The 21,160-nt window shown below is 41.5% G+C and overlaps 1 protein-coding gene across 1 annotated transcript; it reads right to left on the bottom strand.

Moving 5' to 3' along the window:
* Positions 1-2,879: 2,879 nt before the first annotated feature.
* On the bottom strand, positions 2,880-20,750 carry RAP2C (RAP2C, member of RAS oncogene family). Its single transcript, XM_051968110.1, has 4 exons — positions 20,366-20,750; positions 19,183-20,223; positions 16,287-16,599; positions 2,880-4,105 (listed from the first exon to the last, which is right to left on the bottom strand). Exons 2-3 carry the CDS (start codon positions 19,453-19,455, stop codon positions 16,321-16,323), a joined length of 552 nt encoding a protein of 183 aa, XP_051824070.1. The 5' UTR covers positions 19,456-20,223; positions 20,366-20,750; the 3' UTR covers positions 2,880-4,105; positions 16,287-16,320.
* Positions 20,751-21,160: the final 410 nt, after the last annotated feature.

Genomic DNA, 21,160 nt, shown 5'->3' with positions numbered 1-21,160 from the left:
GGTCCCACAATCCATTATGGGTCATCAAGGAAAAGGATAGAAGGAAACACAGTAGAAAAAAATCACTGGTTCTAACCTGGGTTCAAATCTCCCCTCTGATACTAAGAAATCTTGAACAAGCCACTTTCCCTCCTTTGGGCCCCAGTTTCCTTATCTGTAAATGAGCAGGATTGGATTGGATGGAATCTGAGCTACCTTATAGCTTTAGATCTATGACACTATGGTGATTAACAATGAAAGGACAGGAAAGAGGATGTGAGGGTGAGTGGACCGCAATACCTCTCACTCCATTCTTCACCAGTGTTGATCTGGCTGGAATCCCCTTCTCTCTCTGCTCCATGTGCATCCTTCTCCAAGATGGGTAGGATGACCTTCCCTGCTAGAGTACTCTTCTTCTTCAGCAGAAGAGAGTACCTCACAACCAGGAGCACTCAAACTGCGAAGCCTGAGGTTGAAAAGTGGAAAAGAATAAAAACTTCAATCCCTTGGGACTCCGCTTAATATGGGATGGCTGGCTAGGCAATGAAAGGCTAATGGATAACATTCAAACCAAAAACAAGATATTATTCTTACGTTAAGGCTCATGTACAGAAAAAGGGGGAAAAAACCCCACATCATCTGTAAATTAACCAATCCCTACATAGAGAAAGAATTATTTTTCAAGGTCAGAATCAAAGAGATCAAATGAATAAAAACTTTTATTGGTTTCAAAAAAAGAACAAGACTATTAATTTGATTGTTTTAACTCACTGTTCCTCACCTTGAAATTAACTGCCTTCAATCCCATTTTCCAACAAACATGCACAGGTCCCACCTGCCAGATTTGTAAATCGACCAGTTGCTGCATAAGGGCCAAATCCCCGACATTACTATTCTTCACTGGCCTATAATTTCTAAGTATAACCGTTAACAATTGAAATGCCAAGGCCCATTTTGGCATGTTAGCACGTCTCTCATTTCCACATGTGTCCATGTATAATCAAAAACTGAGGATTATAACGAAGGCCAGGGGTAAACAAAGGCAGAAAAGTTGTTCATTAGACAGCAACATTTCAATAGGTTAATTACTCCAATGGCTCTTGAGTAATCTACTGCAACAAACAATTCCCCAAATAAGACAAGGAACCGACCTCAAGTGATACAGATGTCTATTTTATTAAAAAAGTTACAAACAGGTGGACTGTAAGGTTGTTTTTTGTTTGTTTTTGTTTTTGTTTTTTACAAAATGACGAGAATGAAGTCTATTGGAAAAAGTTTATTTTACAAATCTTTATAGGTCATTGTTCAAAGTTTGCACTTGGTATTCCAGATTTCACTGTTCACTGATAAAGCTACAGTACATGAGATACACAATGCTAGGTTCTGTTGGTTTCAGAGCCCCCTGCAATGATCTGAACATCTGGCAAAGACAATACCTATATTGCATTTAATAGCAGTTTCTTAATCTAATAAGCAACTTTACATGCAATCTATTGAGGAAGCCTAAAATAACTTTTGGTCCCTTTTATTTTTTAAAACTGTGCTGGAGAAACCATTTTTACTTCCTATTTCCCCTATTCCTGTCATCCTAAGGTAATTCAAGTCAAATTTGCTGCTGAGGTCAATGGTAATGAATACTGTGTATGTATGTATGTGTGTGCACGTAACACACACATACACACACACACACACACCCCTGTATAAAATGTTGCTTTTTTGAGAGAGAAAGAGAGAGAGGAGGAAGAGAGGGATAAAAAAAAACAAAGGGAAGGACAGGAGAAAATGGGTGAGACAGGGAAGGGAAGAGACAAGGGGGAAGGAGAGGAGGAGAAAAAGGAAAAGGAAGGAAATATGGAGGGGGAAGGAGAGGAGGAAGAAGTAGGGAAAGGGAAGGGGAGGGAAGAAGGAGAGGGTGGGAGAGAGGGAGAGGAGGAAAGGTGAGGAAGAAGGGAAAGAAAGGGGGAAGTAGGAAGGAGAGAGGGAGAAAGAAGGAAGGAGAGGAAGAGAGATGGGGAGAAGGAGAGGAGAAAAGGAGAGAAAGAGAGAGAGAGAGAGAGAGAGAGAGAGAAGGAGGAGGAGGAGGAGAAGGAGGAGGAGAAGGAGGGAGGGGGAAAGGAGGAGGGAGGGGGAAAGGAGGAAGGGGGGAAAAGAAAACTACCCAGAGGAAAGAACCCACAATTTTCAGAAAACTAAAATCTTCATGAATTATTTGAATCTCCTATTGTTTAGTAGAGCGAATAAAGATTGACCACCACCACCTAACCTACTTTGAATACAGTGTTTGGTTTTAAGTGTGGTATTAAAGTGCAAATCGAAATGATCAGGTTTCAAGCAGTTTATAAATAGGGAAAAGTATTCCAATCATCCCTAGCCCTCCATTCTCACCATAAAATTATATATCTAAGACGAGAAAATTTAACTTTAGAGAATTTCATGGGGAACTAAAGTCCACCAACCATGGAGAATCAAACAGTTCAATCAGAATTTTTGTTCCAGAAAAATTGGTCACAAAGACCACTGATGGCAATGTAGTAGGCCCTGGTGATACCTGCTGATGTACTTGAATATCGCACACAAATGAAATGCTAAATTGCCCCACCTCCCAAAACCATCACTGCATATACTAGAGCTTTCTTGGCCAAAGGTCTTTAGCTATTACAAGTCAAAAGAGTCCTTTTGGTTTCCTTTTCATTAGAAGCATGTTCAAATGACTAAAGCTGGGCCCCTAAGATCTACAACTTTGGTGCAGTAGGTGAGCTGCAGTTCATCACTTCTGTAAAACATACGCGCACACGCCCACACACACAGGCACACACAAAACTAAACCGAAGATAAAGCAAAATATTGGAAAACTTACAAAACTTTAAACCACTGCTAGAAAAAGCTCGCTTGTACACATGTTAAAACGGAAGAAAAAGCATCATTTATTCTTTACACATTTTTTTTTCTGTTTTAATACCTGTGTTACTGTTAAAATGTTCAAGTATTCAGACAAAATGTGTTGATCAGGTAAACAACAGGGAAGTCAATGGCTGTTCAGAGCGCATTTGCAATTCAGAGCACTGGAAAAAATGGGTGCTTTCCCCCCCTTACCTTACACTGATTTTTGTCTCTGTTGCTAACCTGTTTACTGGGAAATAACAAAAAAAAGCAATTGTGACAGTGCAAGAAGATGTTAACAAATATTGCTTTACAACATTGTTCAGAAAGACAAATATTAACTATAAAATGTAAAATCATTTTATTTGCATTCACTTTACATGTGCAGAAACTGACTAGATGTAAATTACTAACCTGCCAGGCAAAGCTGAGATATTTGAGTGCAGGTATACGAAATTCATTTACCTAGAATACAATATCCCTTTTCAAAGGCATTGTTAAAAGTAGGTCATAACTAAATTTAGAACTTCGCAGAAAGGAAAATGCTTCAGCTGCAAGTCACTGTTGCAAATGACATTAACAAAATCATGAAAACCCCATTCAACTAAATATTACGGTCAATTTCAAATCGCAATTTCCACTTTCTGAACATGTCAATTACAATACCCTATCACAGGCTGCATCAGATGAGAAAAGGGATATTACATCCACACAGGTAAGATGGGATCTTTAGTTTCTCACAACACTGTCACACGTAAACATAAAGTCTCAAAATATCGACCAACCATTTCAGGAAACAAATATTTTCGCAAATAGATTGAAGCACTGGAGCGAGGTAATATACAGAAGTAACCACTTGTTTAAGGCTCAATTTATTCTCCATTAAAACTTTTAAAAGGCATTGAGTAGGTAATACTGAGTTTAAGTATTTAATAAATACAAGTTCAGAAATTGATTAAAGAAATCAATTAAAATATTAAAAATGAACCCTTGCATATTAACCATTAATAAGAACTTAGAAAGCTACAAAAGGACTGATTGATAAAGAATCTATTTTAACTTATGGTAAACGTGCTAAGCATTCTTGGTTAAGGTCTATGGATCTTGAAGGCTGTGGACCTTATGCACTTAATTAGGTGTATGGCAACATGCTGTTATCGAGACAGGTTTACCAAGGCTCAGTTCTGCAACCCAGGCTGTCAAGTTGTCCAAAGCAGCATCTGTGCAAATTCCCTCTGAGTTTTATCTGCAAGAAAGACAAAAAGGTTCATGCAAATATAGGAAATATGGGAATACACATGTTTTCAACATCAAGACTCTTTCACTAGACATTTTTCCCCCTTTTCAAAATAATGCATACAGCAGTGATGGTTTTAGGCCCATATGCCCAAATGGAAGAGAAATAATAGGAAGATTGGAAGATAAGCCCTTTCTATGTTCATTACTGAAAAATGTGACAGTCATTTTAAAAAGAAGTATAAACAAAATGATGGCATTCGAAAGCAATTCTGCCCTTGGTGCTATAAGCATAACAGTATGCATTTCACGTTGTGTATTTTGAAAAGTCCCTCCAGGTTAGCGCTGCTAATATCTGATTCCAATGGACAGATATCACTCCTACTTTGCATTTTATTGAGTGCCTTCATGTTTTAGAGGATGAAAATCATTTGCACTATGTGCATACTTATCGGAGTTTTTGTTTTGTTTTGTTTTGAAGGCCCAATGCTTTCAAAATCGAATGTTTTGGAGAATATGCAAGCTAAGAAAATATATTTTCAGTTTTAGAACGCATAATTCCGTTCAACAAGAAAGTACCATACGCTCATTGCACAACCAGAGCCCATCCAGGGCCCATTTACAAAATAAAGGATTTACTCAGTGCCTTGCCAGAATCTTAACATTTAAAGAGCACAAAAATGGGAAGGTCAGCCAGCAAGACTAATAGATAATCACCAACTGGTAAGAAGGAACATGAGAAGACAAAGAGTGAAATCTGCATTGTGAGGCCCAGAGAGGAAAAGTGACTGACCTATGGTGGCACGGTTGATAGGAGAATGATGCTAGAATCAAAGGGTGGAAAATGAGAGAACTGGATTAGATAGTCTCCAAACTTCCTCTCAGCTTGAAGTTCTAGGACAAAATGTACTTCAGCATGGGACAACTTGTTGGTGTAGTGGATAGAGCACCAGCCCCTGAAGTCAGGAGGATCTGAATTCAAATTTGGCCTCGTGCACTTAACACTTCCTAGCTGTGTGACCCATTTAATCCCAAGTGTCTTAGCAAAAAAAAAAAAAGTACTTCCACAGAATGAACCCAATAATAAAGAATCATGTACTATGTTGCCTGCATTAAACATTAAAGAGTGCCTTCTCCAAGATAGATGATCTCAATTGCATTTTCCACAACAGTACAATGTATCCTAATATCTTTTTTTGAATTTACTATTGGAAAAGAATTTGACATTTTAAGCCCAATTACTAAATATGTCTTTTTATAAAGCTTTCACAAAAACAGCATAAAGATAAAGTTTTCTAATACACGAGGGGGGGAAAGGCTTAGATTCAGTCATAAAAATACTGCTACTGCTAACTGCAAAGTTTTTAATAAAAAACAGTCCAAAACCTGAAATGTCAGGTAAAAAAATTCAGGGGAAAAAGTGTCATAATAAACTAGATGATCTTTGAAGTCAAGCAGCCTGAAAGTTGTACTTTATGTCGAGAAGATTCACCCCATTATCAATAAGCTTACAAAGCATGACACTGATCCTAATCCCTACCATTAGGTAAATGGAAGCAAGTCACTTCTCTGGATTTCAATTTGCTTATCTGTAAAAAGTCACTATGTTAATTAGATTAGATGAGAAGTCCTTATACTTTTTTTAAAAACTGAATTACTCTATATAATAATATAACACACACAAAAGGTTAAGATTCCTTGGATGAGATGATCTCTTAGTCCTTTCCCAAACCCCAAACTCCATAACTTTATTTTAGTTTTATTTGCAATATGGATAAAAACACTCATAAAAAATAAAATATTGCTTCACTTCTGCGAATTCAAAGATGACTTTACTGAACATTCACAGAATCATGGAACTTGAGAGGTGGAAGGGACTGCTATAGCCACCTCATCAGCGACTATCAATGCCAAACAGTCCACAGAATACGTACATTAATAAGTATCGAATGAGGGCGGGGGAAGAGGAATATAACTGGAAAATAGAAAAAAATATCAGGACTATGGCAAGGATTACTATTTGAATGAATGCCATTTTCCATGATTCATTAATGCCAGCTCTGGGCAAGATGATTCTAAAATGGCCAATAACAAATCTGTGAGTTGCAGTTTCATGCCCATCAAGGTCATATTTACTGAATACCAATAGGTAACAATGTAATGCTTACAAAGCCAAGATCATACTATGCTGCTAGAAAGTTTACTTTTGAACAAAGTTGTGACTTTATCAAATGGATACATTGTAACAAGTTGTGTCTAACACGAATTTCAAAAGAGCAAATTTACTTTTTCACTAATATTCATCAAAAAAACTTGGAGATCTGTTCCCATGGGGAACATTCCCAATGGCATGAGCTGACAACTTCTGGTGATAAAGGGGATAAAATGGTGGACTTTTGGTAAGCAGAGAATTATAGCTCTCACTTGGTGCTTCGTTTTCCTAGACCGCAAGTATTCCTCCCTCACCCCATCCCCTAAGTCAGTCAATAAGCATTTATTGCTTACCATGCTAAGCACTGGGAATACAAAGGCAAAACCAAAACCAAACCCCAAACTGAATTTTCTTCTACGCTCTGGGATCCCCCAGACTCCAAGCTCACAGCTGCTGGAATTTCCTTCCCTCTGCCTTCTGTCTGGGTATTTATAACATCACTGGATATCACACTTTTCCAGCTGCTCCCCCATTGCACAAAGCATAAATGAAAATCCCCTTTATTTTAGGACTTTGGGCATATGTTTCAAGGAGTCACCATTTCGGACAGGAGGTGCTGCTTCCTCCACCGTTACAGTTAGAAACCCACCCCCCATCCACGTTTTTAGTCAACAGTTTAATGAGTGGCCAAGACAAATCAAATAAATAAAGAAATTACCTGGCAGATTTAGCTGGCCTGGTCCTCTACGGACAGACAGTCTGACGCCAGGCTGGTCGTTTTAAGCTTTTCCAGCCTAGCAGGACCTGCCAGGGCTTCCCCACCACTAGCAGCACAGTCCTAAACAACTCAGGGTGTCATACCATGGAATGGAACCATTGGAGGACTTCCATAGTGGAAAAGGAAAGCTTTCGGGAAAATGTTTGGGTTTTTTTCCTCCTACTTTCAAGGTCTAAATGTATAGAAGTTCATATGCTGATTTTGCTCATAATAAAGGATATCTGGGAGTTACTCTACAAGTACCAGACTACAGGAAGCATATCTGAGTCATTTCAATAACCACTAGACCTGTTAAGAGTCCCAGATGATAAAATTATATTCTTTTTTCTCCACATGAATCTGCATTCTTATATCAGTCAATTGAATTATACAAGTCTAATAAGGATCATTCCTTTGATAAAATAACATCTTCCCACTGGCCAAGAAGATTATCATCACATGACAGGAAGTATGATAAAAGCAGAGGTGATAGGGCAAGAGGCCTGGGGCTAGGGAGACCAGTGCACATCCTGAGACTCTTATGACCCAGGGCAACTCAATTCATCTCTCTAGTCCTCAGTTTCATCATTTGTATAAGAGGGTGGAACTCAATGGCCTCTTAAGGTTTCCTTCAGCTCTAAAATTAATGGTCCTGTGTGTGACCCTGGTCAAGGTTTCCTTCTCTGTAAAATGAGTAAAACTCAAAGGGCTCAAGGGTCCACTTCAGCTCTAAATTTGTGGTTTCATATGTGCCCTTGGACAAGCTAGTCTCTCAGGGCCTCAGTTTCCTCATCTGTATAGCAAGAAAGTTGGGTATAATGTCCCTTCTGGCTCAAAATCTACCAAGCTCTTATTACTGATATCCCTGACCCATTTTTACCATTAAGCAGATGTACAAGAGGTCAAGTCATCTTTCTGTCTTTTCCTAAAATTGTCCTCTAGTGGGTACACTGGAACACTGGGCTACTGAAGCACAAGCTTTGTCAAGCCCTACTACATAGCACAATGATGAAGCATTCGTGTTGTTAGAAGACCCATATGGCTAAACATGGAGCAACTTCCCAACTATTCTGCACATAGCTCGTATCTGCCTAGTTATTTGTATATTATCTCTTCCCTAAGAATATGGGCACCTTGAGGTCAGAGGTCATGTTTTGGCCTTTCTTTGTGTCCTTAGTACTTAGCATAGTGCCTTGGCATACAGTGGGGGCCTAATAAATGCTTAGCCTGCTATCAGCCTGGCTACAGGTGGTGATCTTTGGCGGGGGGGGGGGGGGGGGGGAGGAGGGAGGGAAGTGTTTTGGGGAGGAGGTTGTGTTGTTGATGGTTTTTGACCCCAGAAATTCATAAAGATTGATGAAGGCAGGGAAGGGTCATGATCTGCATGGTTTGGGAAAGTGTCCATTCTGATGAAACTACAGATCCCTACAATAAATCTCATACCACTTTTCTCTCATTTACTTTGTAAAATAAACCACTACCTATACTTGGATATTATACAATTATACAACTATTTAATGCTAAAGAATAGAGTATTTCTAAAACTATATGAAAATCCAGGAAGCACTCATTCTATACTCAAGCAGACAAAACCCTCAATCAGTGATTACTTGGGACATACAAGAGAAACCTTGAAGATCCCCACTCAAAAGTCACCTGTCATTAGAGTTCAAACAAAAAGTTAAAAAAGAAAGAAAGAAATAAAAAGTTCAGCAATCACCATGAAAGATATTTTCATGTTAATTATGGTCCCTGGGGCCCAAGAGGATTGGGGGGGAGGGGGAGAGTGAGAGGAGCCTCGGGTTTGACCAAGTTTGGATCTCTGCCGAAGCCTCAGGAGATGGTTTTCTAGAGCTGCTGGAACTGAAAAATTATGCCCCCACAGCCAACCTCATGATGAGACTACTCTCCAAATTTAGCTAGGCGGGTCCTCAGATGACGGACATGGAGTCTGCTGCTAGGCTGTCCACATAACCAACCACAAATATCACTTTGGAATTTCCCAAATCATCATGTCTCCCCAAAGCTAAGCACTTCTTACAATTCAATTCAAGCCTACTACGTGCAAGCTGCTGGAATTGGGGATTATTTTACATTTCATATATTCTCTAAACCCAAATCCAAAAAAGCAGCTATATTTTTTCCTCTAAGACAAACAGCTAAAATACAAGTTGCTTAATTACCCACATCACTAAAAATAATAAATATACCAATGACTTTTTAAAACTGACTTATTTGCTACTATTCTACACACCCCAAATATTCTCATCACACCATATCGTCCCACCAAGAATCTGCAGGCTAGAAAATCTTCCAGTTAAATCTGGAAGCAGAGATAAATCTTCGTGTCAGTCCTAAAACAGTACGGGTATTATGACTCCTTCAACATACAGAAAGCATTCACGCAACCTACTTGGCAAGTCAGTAATGAATTTTAATTCTTTACAGTAATAAATCCTGGAGTAAAAGTTTACACAAAGCAAGAAAGACCAACAGTCTCTTGTGTCAAATTTGAATTTCACAGAATAAGAAAGGTAAATGTTATTGCTGCACACCGTGACAGCAAAATTTCCATTACACTAACATTCTCATTCATTTTCAAAGTATCCCAGAAGTCTTGGCCACATAGGTGTATAGTAAGTCTTAAAGAAACTCTCAGTTTCCATTCAGTCCACATCTGGAATTATGGTGCAGAGACACCGCTTGCTGTGTCCAAGATACAACATAAGTCATCCTTGTCCTCAACTCTCCAGTTTCCACCATCACACCAAACACACCTTTATTTCACGTCTCTAGCCCAAAGCTTAAATATTTAGTTTTGCTAACAAAAACCTTACTACAGAGGTAACAGGAGAGTGTGCGAAGCATATATTGGCCACAGCCAGAACCCCTGGGCTCTAAGCCCAGGTCTGTCACTAACCAGCTGTCTGCATCACAGTAAGGGGGCAAAAATGCCAACCCCAGAGTCAAAGGCCTTGGCTTCAAACCCTATCTCTGTTGCTCATTACTTGCACGATCTTTAGTAAGTTATTTCACTTTTCTGAGCCTATTTCTCTACTTTTAAAATGGGGGGGGGGGGACGTTGGACTCCATGACCTCTGAGATCCTCAGACCTTAGTCAACTCATGTAACTATTCTGGGCCTCCCCATCTATAGAATAAAAGGACTGGATTGGACTGTATTTAAAAGTGCCTTCCAGTCTGAACATTTGGGAATTCTGTGTGAACATTAATTTAGATTGACTAAAAGACTGAATTTATTTACAGAGCTTCGACTTAGAAATCTCACATCACATCCTCAATCAACAGCCCCAGTCACAACACAAAAGATTAGTTAAATTGTGTAGTTGATCCTGGAATCCGCCTCCATTCATTCAATTCTAAATGATCTGTTCTGAATTGGATCTTTCTAAGCCTGGAATGAGCAAAGGATGTTGCAGTGGACTTTGGATTCTAGTGGAATACGTTTCCCCCAAGGACAGACAAGATTTTCCTAGATTTTGGAATCCTATTGAGAAGTAATTCCATCAGGAAAACTTTTCCTGTAATAGAGTTCAAGAACACTTCCTCAGAGGCACCACTCCAACTGCAGGAGGTAGTTTTTGTTTATTCTACTGCTAGCCCTAAACTCGAGAGCTAACAGAGTAAAACCGAAGAAAGAGTTCAAGTACATTTCATTCTATAACAAGGCCCAAACTTAAGGTGAAAAGGAAACAATAAAATAGTAGCACAGTGAAAAGAGTTTTGGATTGGGGATCAGAAGACCTGGGTTCAAATTCAAGCGCTATTACTAATTGTGGGAGCTTGGGCAAATTACTTAATCTCTCTAGGACTGAGTTCCTACAAGTGTAAAAAGAAAGGGGTTGGGCTAGATGACTTTGAAAGTCCCTTGGGATTATAAATAGGGAACAGACTAGGCAAGAGACAAACTATCTGAATAGATGTGTATAGCTGGGAGCCTAACCACTTAAATGAGAGTGCTGGATTCAATAAGCACTCATTAAGTACCCAAAGTGGGCAGGGATAAGGGAGGAAAAGGGAAGGACTAGGAAAGGAGTCACAAAACACTTCTATTCTTTCCCTTCTAAGTCAGGTTTTACTATAAACCTTATAATTGTCACTTAAACTTCCTCCACTTCAGCCACTGGCCTCTTAACTTTTGTTCACAGAGCCTAAAGAGATAGCAGGTATGTGTTCTTAATGAGCAACTCCACTCTCCCCCTTAAGTTTCAAGACTATATGCAAATTAAGAGCTGGGGAGTGAGAACAAGATATTTAACCAAAAGAGATCTTCTGTCAACAGATTCCCAACTTGGCTCAGTAACAGCTGATGTAACTAATAATAAACTTGGCTATTAAAATGTCAGCATTGCCAGTACGAAATGCAACTTACGTCTGACTAATTCCCCCCCCCCTCGACCCCCACAACACACATTTAAGAAATCTCCAGAATAACCCGTCTAATTAAAAGCTGGAAAAAAAAAATAGAAACAATTCTGTTTCTAGGTTTTATTAGCTACTGAAAATAACTCGAGAATGCCAGTAAGTTCCATTATATTTAGAAATAGTATGCTAGATTAACTAGGATGAAAAAATAGAGAATTACTCTATAGACCACTGCACCATTCAACAGACTTTGTTATTGTCATTGCTGATATTTGGTTGCCCTACATGGTCTTGAATGAAGGGTTTGTTCCTCCCTAGGAAAAAAATAGAATGGCAAGTAAGAGAGGTAGCATAAAAATACCATCAGCTTGACTCCTGGCATTTGGGATTCTTATCAATGTATCTCAGTTGAAAAAGGTCTTTCCTACCCATCCCCCTCAAAAAAAAAATTTTTTTTACATGGCTTTGTTTAATGCTAGTCTAGGAAAATGAATCTTTTAAAATCCAATACATGTTCAATAATCCTAGAAGCCAAAAAAAAAAAAAAAAAAAAAAAAAAAAAACAAGACAAGTAAATCAAAAAACCAATGAGACAGATTAATATAAACAGCAGGTTGGAGTATATTAGCAAAAATGACTTGTGTGTGAAAAATAGAGAAAGGTGGGGAGGACATGTGTGGTCTTACCTTGGAAAAGGTAGTTGGGGACAGATATGTGGCAAGAATGAGAAACAGAGTTACCTAGTATGGTACTTGCTACCAAATCTTGAAAGAATGAGAAGGGTTTCTAGTACAGTGAGTAGATACATGAATTTGAGGAAACCACAGACACAATTGTGGACACCAGATTAGAGGGACTGTAACCTTTATTAGTGGGTGGGTGTATATGGGAAATAATGTCCATATGGACCAAGTCAGGGACTCTTCAAATTAATAAGATTAGAAGTTATTCATTTATAAGGGCAAAAGGTGATTTTTTTCAAGGCTTCATTTACCACATTTTTTTCCCCATCAAGGAATGACTGCAGAATACCTGAATAGACCATTCTTCTGGCACAGACTGGGGTGGAGGGAGGCAATGAGGGATAAGGAAGCAAACTCATGACTTCCACTATAGTCTTATCAACCCATCTCGAGCTCACATAATTATAACCAAACATGTATCCTCCTCAACAAACAATAGTATGTCAGCACAGCCAACTGTCAATTATCCACACTGATGGAAGACATAACGTGGTTAAACAAAAGCTTAGACAATCCAAATATATTTAAAAAGCAAGATCTGTTAGTACCGAGAGGCTGTGACACTGCCCTAAGTTTTTAAGAGAATGGTTACAGGGTCTATGGCAAGAGCTTCTAAATCTTAAGTCCTGGATTCCCAAGAGGGTCTTTCCATGAGTTTTCAGAGGGGTCTGTGAAATTGGATGGGGGGGAAAAATCACACCTTGATTTTCAATAACCTGAGCATGCCCTTCAATTTGTGAATGTAGGCTACAAACCATTATTTGGAGAAGAGGGCTCTGTCTTTCACCAGACAGCTAAAGAGTGCCCAATACACAAAAATGATTAAGAACCCCCGGCTCTATGGGATGCGAGACTGCCTCAAGCTGGCAGGGAGACAGGATATGCAGGCACTGCTGAATTTGGCTCTAATTCTACATATATGCTCAGAAAAGCAAACACCGTCCTGCCCAATAAGTCTGCCAGCCCAGGAAAGCGGTGGGAGAGTCAACAGTTCTAGGGGCCACGTATATAATTCCCCAAAGCAGACAAAAAGCTGTTGAGTGTCTTATAAAAACATTCTCTTGGGCAAAAGACAGATGAAGCCAATTAAAAAGGCAGTAAGAAATAAAAAGGGTGAGTTATCAGAAGCAGTTTTTAGAGCATTAATGAAATTTCCTTCTCAACTAGGAAGGGAACTTATCAATTATAAGGAGATGATATCAAGTTTTGCAGGCTTCTCTCAGTCGGGGTTATCTAGCTAAACTCCATAGTCCTTCCCCAAAACCTGCTGAAGGCTTTCTATCACATTTCTGCATAACGAAGTTTGACCTTTCTTCTTCAGTAATGGATTTCACACTTCCAGGTCTCATAACTGATGCTACATGTGTCAAATACACCAGTTACATAGTAGACTAAGTAGAAACAAATATATCAATTTGACGGCCCTAGATGACTTGAGCTTCCTTTACCACACACATCAATTAAATGTATCCAAGAGGCTGGAAAATAAACAAGGCACAAAGTGCTTTGGTTTTAGAAACTCTTGTGTCCCCAAAAGCTCATATAACTCAGAATTTCATTTCGAGACCCGCTTCTTCGAAGTACTAAGCAGACAATTGTTACTAATCAAACAAGCAATTTTGGGCAATGATCACATTTACTGAGATTTACATATATTTCTAAGTCTGTTTTATGCAGTCTTACACACTCTCTATGCCCAACTGGTTCACCATCTAAAGAATAACAATGAATGTTTATCCCCAGAAAAGGTAACAAATAGTTAAAGACTAAGATAGAAAGAACAATGGACGTAAAAATGAGAGGACCCAGGTTCCTATGACACCTGGAAAATTTACTACCCGTGTGACTGACCATGGGCAAAATTGCCTCCCCTCCCCAGGCTTCCATTTCTCCCTCTGTAGAATGAGGACGAGTGGGATGAGATGGATTCCAAGGTCCTTTCCAGATCTAAAGCTACAATCTTACAACTCCCATATGGGACAAAGCATAAGACGAGTTAATAAGACCCGAGTTCTAGGTCAACACATGCCACTGATGAGCTGAGTGGTCTTTGCCAAATGAGCCCCTTGGTGCCTTAGCTTTTGTGTGTAACCACATTATGGTCTGAAGAACTCTTAGGTCACATGAATATTTCTAGAAATAAGAATAAGCTCTCAAGCAACTTTTTAATAGGAATGATCACCTTGGAAATTATCCACTTCCTAAACTCACCCAAGACAATAAAAAACTCTGCTGGTAGATTTCACATCTTTCCCTAGCTGGTGCACTTTTAAAGAGCTAAGGCAGGTTGGGAAAATGTTTGTACGGATGGATAAATCGTTTTGGTATTCTTTTACAAAGCTGATAAATTCACAGATAGTGTGATGGAGGCTGGGTTTGGTGTAAGTGGCCCTGGATCTAACGCTTCGTCTGCCTGAATGATTTCATGGGACATGCCATTTCCCCCGTTTCCTCCTCTGTAAAATGAGGTTGGATAAGATGGCTTTTCAGGGCCTTTCCAGCTCTAAATTGGTGATCTTATGATAAAAACAAACTAAAAAGAAACCCGGATATTTAAGTCATTTGTTACAGCTAGTCCAGGGTCAGCTGAAGACCATAATATGAAGGTAAAGATGTACTCACCTATGACCACCGAGCTTACTGATATGGAAGCTGACTTAAGGAGGAGACAAGGATATAGCGACCCACCATCTCTACATAGACTGTTGTGCTGCCCTTTTGAGTTTGATGCAGACAGAACATGAACCAACAAGGTCTTGGCCCCAGATTAAGAAATGAATAGAATATAAATGGGTTTTCCCGACTTATCACGTGAAAAACTTGACCTTAGGAGAGTATTTCATAAATAGCACCACTATCGGTCTTCCTTTTTAAAGATGAAACAACTTGGCTGCCACTGTGATCTGTGTGGAGGCCTGGCTATGGCTGCAAGGCTGACTGGTAGCCTGACAGTCCTTTCAGGGAGAGCACGTGGAAAGCTTGTCCTCTGATTACAACCACAGCCACGATCTGAAACATGCTGTAATCTGTAATGTGGCTCTGGAGACTTGGGGGTCAGTGTCAAATCATTGCTCCAAAGGGATCAATAACAGAGCTTCTCTTAGCTCTGGGCCAAGCAGCACCCCAGTTCTCCATCATTTACATGTTAATGTCCAAGTGAGAACATTTGCCTAGCAGCTACCCCCAGCCTAGCCTGGTGCCAATTTGGTGGCTGGGACCTACAGAGTCCAGAGAAAACATTCAAGATGATTGAGACAGAAAAGAAAGATCCACAAAGGCCTTAGTTGGACACTGCTATCTAGTAAATTCATTTTTGAGAGCTTGCTTTCAAAAAGGACTCTGAGGTGTTTACTTTGTAACTCCAAAGGCTTTCTAAATTATTTACTTTGTTGTTTACTAAGCCCTGAACTAAGACATCTTCAGTGCCTGGGAAGGTTCCGGCTGCTGCCAAATAATTGTTTGGCTAGACTATAAGTGGATACATACACTCATTTAAACTGTAACATGTATATTTCTATTTGAAGATGAGATTGGTGGTACCCAATCATTATTACTATAAAAGATTAGATTGTTTATTCTTCAAGTAGGAGATACAGATGAATTTGATTACATAAGTACCCTATTAAATCATAAACACTTATACTATAATTGAAATCCATTTATTTCTCATCTTTCTCTAGAGCGTGGGATATTAAAACCTGAAAAATATATCCATCTCTTCTTCTGGAATTATATTTACAAAAAATAAAAGGTTGGCTTGTGCAGTTTGGATAAGTCAAGGATAAAAAGCAACTATGTATGAATTCACACAGCATATTTTACCCATCATTTTTACCAATAACCCCATGTTATTGTGAAATGGCTGGTCTTAGGTACTACCCTGAGGAGTGCAGAAAGTAGGGGCAAGTGGAAACACATATTTTAAAAAATCACGTTCCTTGAAAAATGAAAGATGTTACAAGGTGGGGCAGTGGATAAGGTCAAAGACTTCATTAACATGCAGAATTCACAGATGAGGCAACACCCTCTCTCTCAAAGCAGATCAGCCCCTTCTCTGCCTCCTCGATATACAATTGGACTCTCCAGTTGGCGTGGCTAGATGTGGTCAAGGAAAACCATACTTACGTGGGTCAGTGGAGTAAGTTTTAACTAACCTGCTCTGTATGGCCATGAATGAGGTTAGCTTCTTCACTGGATGATGCAAGTTGTACAACACTGATCTTGTTTCTCAGGCAGAGATGCATAGTTCATTTGCCTGACGATTTCTGCAAAGAGTTCGTCCACCATTGTTTTACTTTTGGCTGATGTCTCCATGAACGGGCAGCCCCACTCCTGAGCCAAAGCTCTGCCTTCTGCAGTCAAAACCTCCCTTTCTGATTCCAGATCCACTTTATTCCCCACTAGGATGAGTGGGACTTTTTCATATCTCTTCACCCTGACAATCTGGTCCCTCATGGGCTTGATATCCTATTTAAATAATCAAAGTCGTTAGTCGCCTTGCCACAGAAAGCAGCAGTAGCTACACAAAATTTTGTATGGTTGAACCCCATGTGATTATGAAATGGCTGGTCTGAGATACTACTGAGTGTCACTCACCAAGGAAGTTATGAAGTCAAGTACAAAACCAAAGCCATAAGAAATAACTTGAAAACATTTTGTTCTAAATAGGAACATTCGGGAGTGACGCCTCAATTTCAGGGCTTTATAATCACTTTTTCCCAGACTATACTGATTAAAAACAAGTTCTCCAGACATTTCATTTATGTGCACAGGGAGAAGCTGCCTATCTCCCCTCAATCTGTCTGCTGCCATCATTCCTTGCAACACCTGTTATCCCAGTTCAGGCTTGTAGGCCCCATACGCTCCACTCCTAAACATTTAGTCAGAGTGCCTGGGAGAAAATGTTTAAAGTAGAAACAAGAACGCTTTTACTTTGGGCTTCTAGATATACCAGACCCAAATTAACACACCTAAATATGTTCTATTTAAAAAAGCCTACTGCATGCATTCCTTTATCCCAGGAAAAGCAAACATCTTAAAATATCTTAAAAAGGCCCCCAAAGCCATCCTTTTGGGGAGGGGAGGAGTGTGGTTAAGGCAAGCCTTAATCTGAACATTCCAAAGGCCCTGACTGTCCATAATTCAAAAAGTTGTAACTTTTAAAAAAATTTTGTCTTGACTGGGAATCGAGCTAAAAATGTGAATATAAAAAAAAAATCAAGATTTTTTAAAGTGTGATCAGGAAAATGTGTAATATAATTTTTAGAACACCATAGACTGAATTAATTTTCTCCCATGGTAAGCCTTTTTCACCGACGCCAATGAGAACACTCACTAAGGGAAGAATATAGATTTGCCCTTTGCACAGTAAATGCAATAAATCTATTAAAATGATGGGGCAATTCTCCACTTTTTTTTTATTCAAACATTTATTAAGCGCCTGCTTTGTACAAAGTATGGTTTCCTGCCTCTAGAAACTTATAATCGAGTAGGCTGAAATGCAAATAGATATGATGGAAATAACAACCAAAAAACCAATTCCCAACCTCAAGAAACTCAGCTAATAATTGTATTTTGAAGGTTTCTCCTTCCCCTTTCCCCCCCAAAAGTAACATTTAAATGGTATCTTTAGTATTCTTTGGAAATAGTGCATCTGATACTGGAGTTTTGAGTACAATTAAATCTGATTGAAGTACTTATTGAAATAAGTATTGGCCTATCACCAATACTTAATTTTTCTGAGATAAAAAGTAAGTCACCTTTTTTTTTTATAAAGCTGCTACCTATTAGAAAAGTTCAACCAGACATTATTACAGTACTAATAAAAAAAAAGAAATAAGCAAATTCCTCTGGGATAAAGCACTTAATGTCCCTTGAATAAACAGCATTAACTCAATACTTTAAATGCAGAAAAAACCAATTCCATCTCCTACATCAGCGCAAGTCAATCCGCTATTCTGCATTTTCAAACGATAGTTACATTTATGTAGATCTTCTAAAATAATATTAAGCCCTAGTCAGTTCTTCCAGTAGGGATGTGAAGGCTTACCAAAGAAAATGGCCTACATCTAGCCCAGCATCTCAAATAAAATCAAGATAAGAAATTCTCCATTATGGTCAGTATCTTCCAAATCTCTTTAATTCCCACCACTAAAGTCCATTTGTTATTTGCTCATCCTTTTGACTGATTATTAATTTTCTGTATTCTGCTATTTCACTTTCATTCCCACCCTCCCACCTCCATAAGTTTTACTACACTACAGATTCATGCAATTTCTGGGTAAGAGTTCAAGCAAGAAAAAGGCCTGCAGCCTGGGTAGGGGCTACACTAATCCAAGGGTTAGATCCCTTCTTGATCAGGGATTTGAGACTTCAATGGTCACAGAGAATGGCAAATTCAAAGGTTTACTTGCACAATTAGTAACGAGTTCAAAAATGATTTTCTTGAGTATCATTACCTTCCGAAAATGACTTATTAAATCTCAGGTTGGTCAAGCTCCCAAATAGCTACTTAATAAACATGTGTTAAAATTACCAGGGATTTCAGAAGGCAGTTTCCCTCCAATCTTGACTGCCATATCATACCCCAACTAGCCTACTTCTTATTCCCATCTGCTTTTCCAGAAACTATGCAAAACTTGTCCGGGCAACTTTTTTTTTACTTTTATAGTATACAAAAAGACAATATAGGGAGCAGCTCTCTAGACAAGCAAGGATCTCCAGAGTCGACCTTTCAAAAATAAAATGCGGCATCAAAATGGAGTTCCGATCAACAGAGTCCACTTAAATCCAACTCAAGAGCACCTTAGGCTAGCGGAAACAATGCTAACTTTGGAGTTAAGAGACTTCAGTGAGATTCCACTCCAGACACTTACTGGCTGTATGATCCTGGCCAAGTCATCTCACCTCTAAAGATCTTCAGTTTCCTTCTGTAAAATCAAGATAAATCAACACCTGCTCTACCCACCTCACCAGGAAAGTCCTGGAGAAAGCCCTGAGAAAACCTCTGAGCCCTAAGGAAATGTGGGCCATTGTTGTCATCATTATTACCTGGAAAGACTGCTGGTTAACCAGGCTATAAACTAGGATGAAACCTTGGCCGTTTTTGATGTAGAGATCTCTCATGGAAGCAAACTGCTCAGTCCCTGCGGTGTCCAGGATTTCCAGTACAGAGGGAGAAGAGTCCACTTCGATCTCCTTGCGGTAAAAATCCTCAATGGTGGGGTCATATTTCTCAATGAAGGTGCCCGTGACAAACTGCACAGTCAGGGCAGACTTACCCACCCCTCCGCTCCCTAACACCACCACCTTGTATTCCCTCATCAGTCTTGCCTTCACCAGCTCCCTCTCAGCAGCATAAAAAGGGGCTCCACCAGCTACGGAGGCCGTGGGGGCGGTGGGCGGAAATCTGCCAACTCAAGTTGGGGTTTGAGAGGCAGAGGGCCTAGCCTAGGAGGGGGAAGATGAGGAAGTTCAAGACAGGCGGCGGCAGCCCAGCAGGGGGAAAGAGAGCGAGAGGCAGGGCAGGAGCAGGCAGACTGAACGAGGAGGAGGAGGAGGAGGAGGAAGAGGAGGAGGAGGAGGGGTGGGAGTGGGTGGAGGAGGAGGAGGAGGAGAAGGGGTGGGGGTGGGTGCGGCTGGCTGCCTGCCGGGAGGGGGGGGGGTGCTGGAAATGCCCTTCCTAGGAGAGGCGGTTAGACGGGACGGGACGGGACGCACGGGAGAGGGTGGGTGGGTACTGGGGGGGAGGGAAGGGGGAGGAGAAGAAGGAAGGAGGAGGAGAAGGGGGGGAGGAGCCCAGTGGTCCCCACTCCAGAAATCGAGGGCTGCGGGTGGGGGCGGGGAACCGGAGAGGCAGCAGGGGGGCTCACTCAGCTGCTGCTGGGGGGGGGCATGGGCATGGTCACGGTCACTGCTGCCGCCTCCACACAAAGGGGCCCGAGCCCGGGTCGGCTTCCTGCCGCCGCCGCGGGATTGCCGCCGGCCGGGCGCCCAGCCTTCCTTTCCCGCCGCCCCCTCCGAGGCTGGCAAGGCTGGAGGCACAGGGCTGGCTGCTGGCTCGCTGGCTGGCTCCTCCCGTCCGGCCCCGGCCTGCGAGGGGGGAGAAGGACCCGGGTTAGGCCGCCTCCCCCCCACCTCTCCCCGGGGCCCTGCCCGCGCCCGCCCCCGCTCCCCACCAGGGCCTGCCAAGAGGGGTATGGGGGAGGGGCAGAAAAGGGCCGCAGTCACTTACCCTGGGGTACGCACTCCTCGTCCGCCCCGTCAGAGCCGCCTCCGCCTCAGGTCCTGTCGGGTCCGATCTGGTCTGGCGGGCGTCTGCCCGGTCGCTGGCGGAGGGGCAGGGTGAGAAAGAGTGAGAGAGGAAGGCAGGGAAGGAGGGAGGGAAGGGGCGGGCAGGGGGAGGGGATGGGGGAGGGGGCCGGCCGGCAGCTGCAGAGACGGCCCCGGTCCCGGCCCGGCAGCTCGAACGGTCAATCGGTCGGGCGGAGCCCACCTCCCTCAGCTCCGTCTTGGCTCCGCCGGCCCTGCCCTAGCCTGGCCAGTCCTCCCCCACGCCCGGAAGGGTTTCCCTGACACACAGACTGAGGGGTCCCAGTTCCCCTGATGCTACGGGATCACTTCCGGGAGGGGAAGTTCCGCCTCCTTCGGCGGGGCGGATCGACGGGAAGTCAGGACGACGCCCTATTGGGCGTGGTCTGTCTGACTTTGGGGTCACGGTCATGGTCCCGGCGAGGCGAGGCTGGAGACCCTGGGCTGTGTCTCCCGAACTCTAGCCATCCAGCGCCTGTTAAATGGCTATTGTTCTACGAGGACTTAGGCAGCCCTCCCCCAAGACAGTTAATGGAAAGAGAACCGTTAGCTGGAGCCTCCCCAAAGGGCTGCCCTTCTCACTTCTCACCTCGCACCTGGACAGCCTCCCCACTGCTCTCCCCAGCCTCCAATCTCGGGATCAGAGATAGCCGCAGAGTCTTAGAAAGAAGCCACCTAGCACAGAGAACTGAACTAGAACCCATGACCATGGGTCACG

Source organism: Antechinus flavipes, chromosome X, assembly GCF_016432865.1.
Source record: "Antechinus flavipes isolate AdamAnt ecotype Samford, QLD, Australia chromosome X, AdamAnt_v2, whole genome shotgun sequence".
Lineage (NCBI taxonomy): Eukaryota > Metazoa > Chordata > Mammalia > Dasyuromorphia > Dasyuridae > Antechinus > Antechinus flavipes.
Note: the sequence above shows the minus strand (reverse complement) of the source record. Positions and strands in the feature narration are given on the sequence as shown.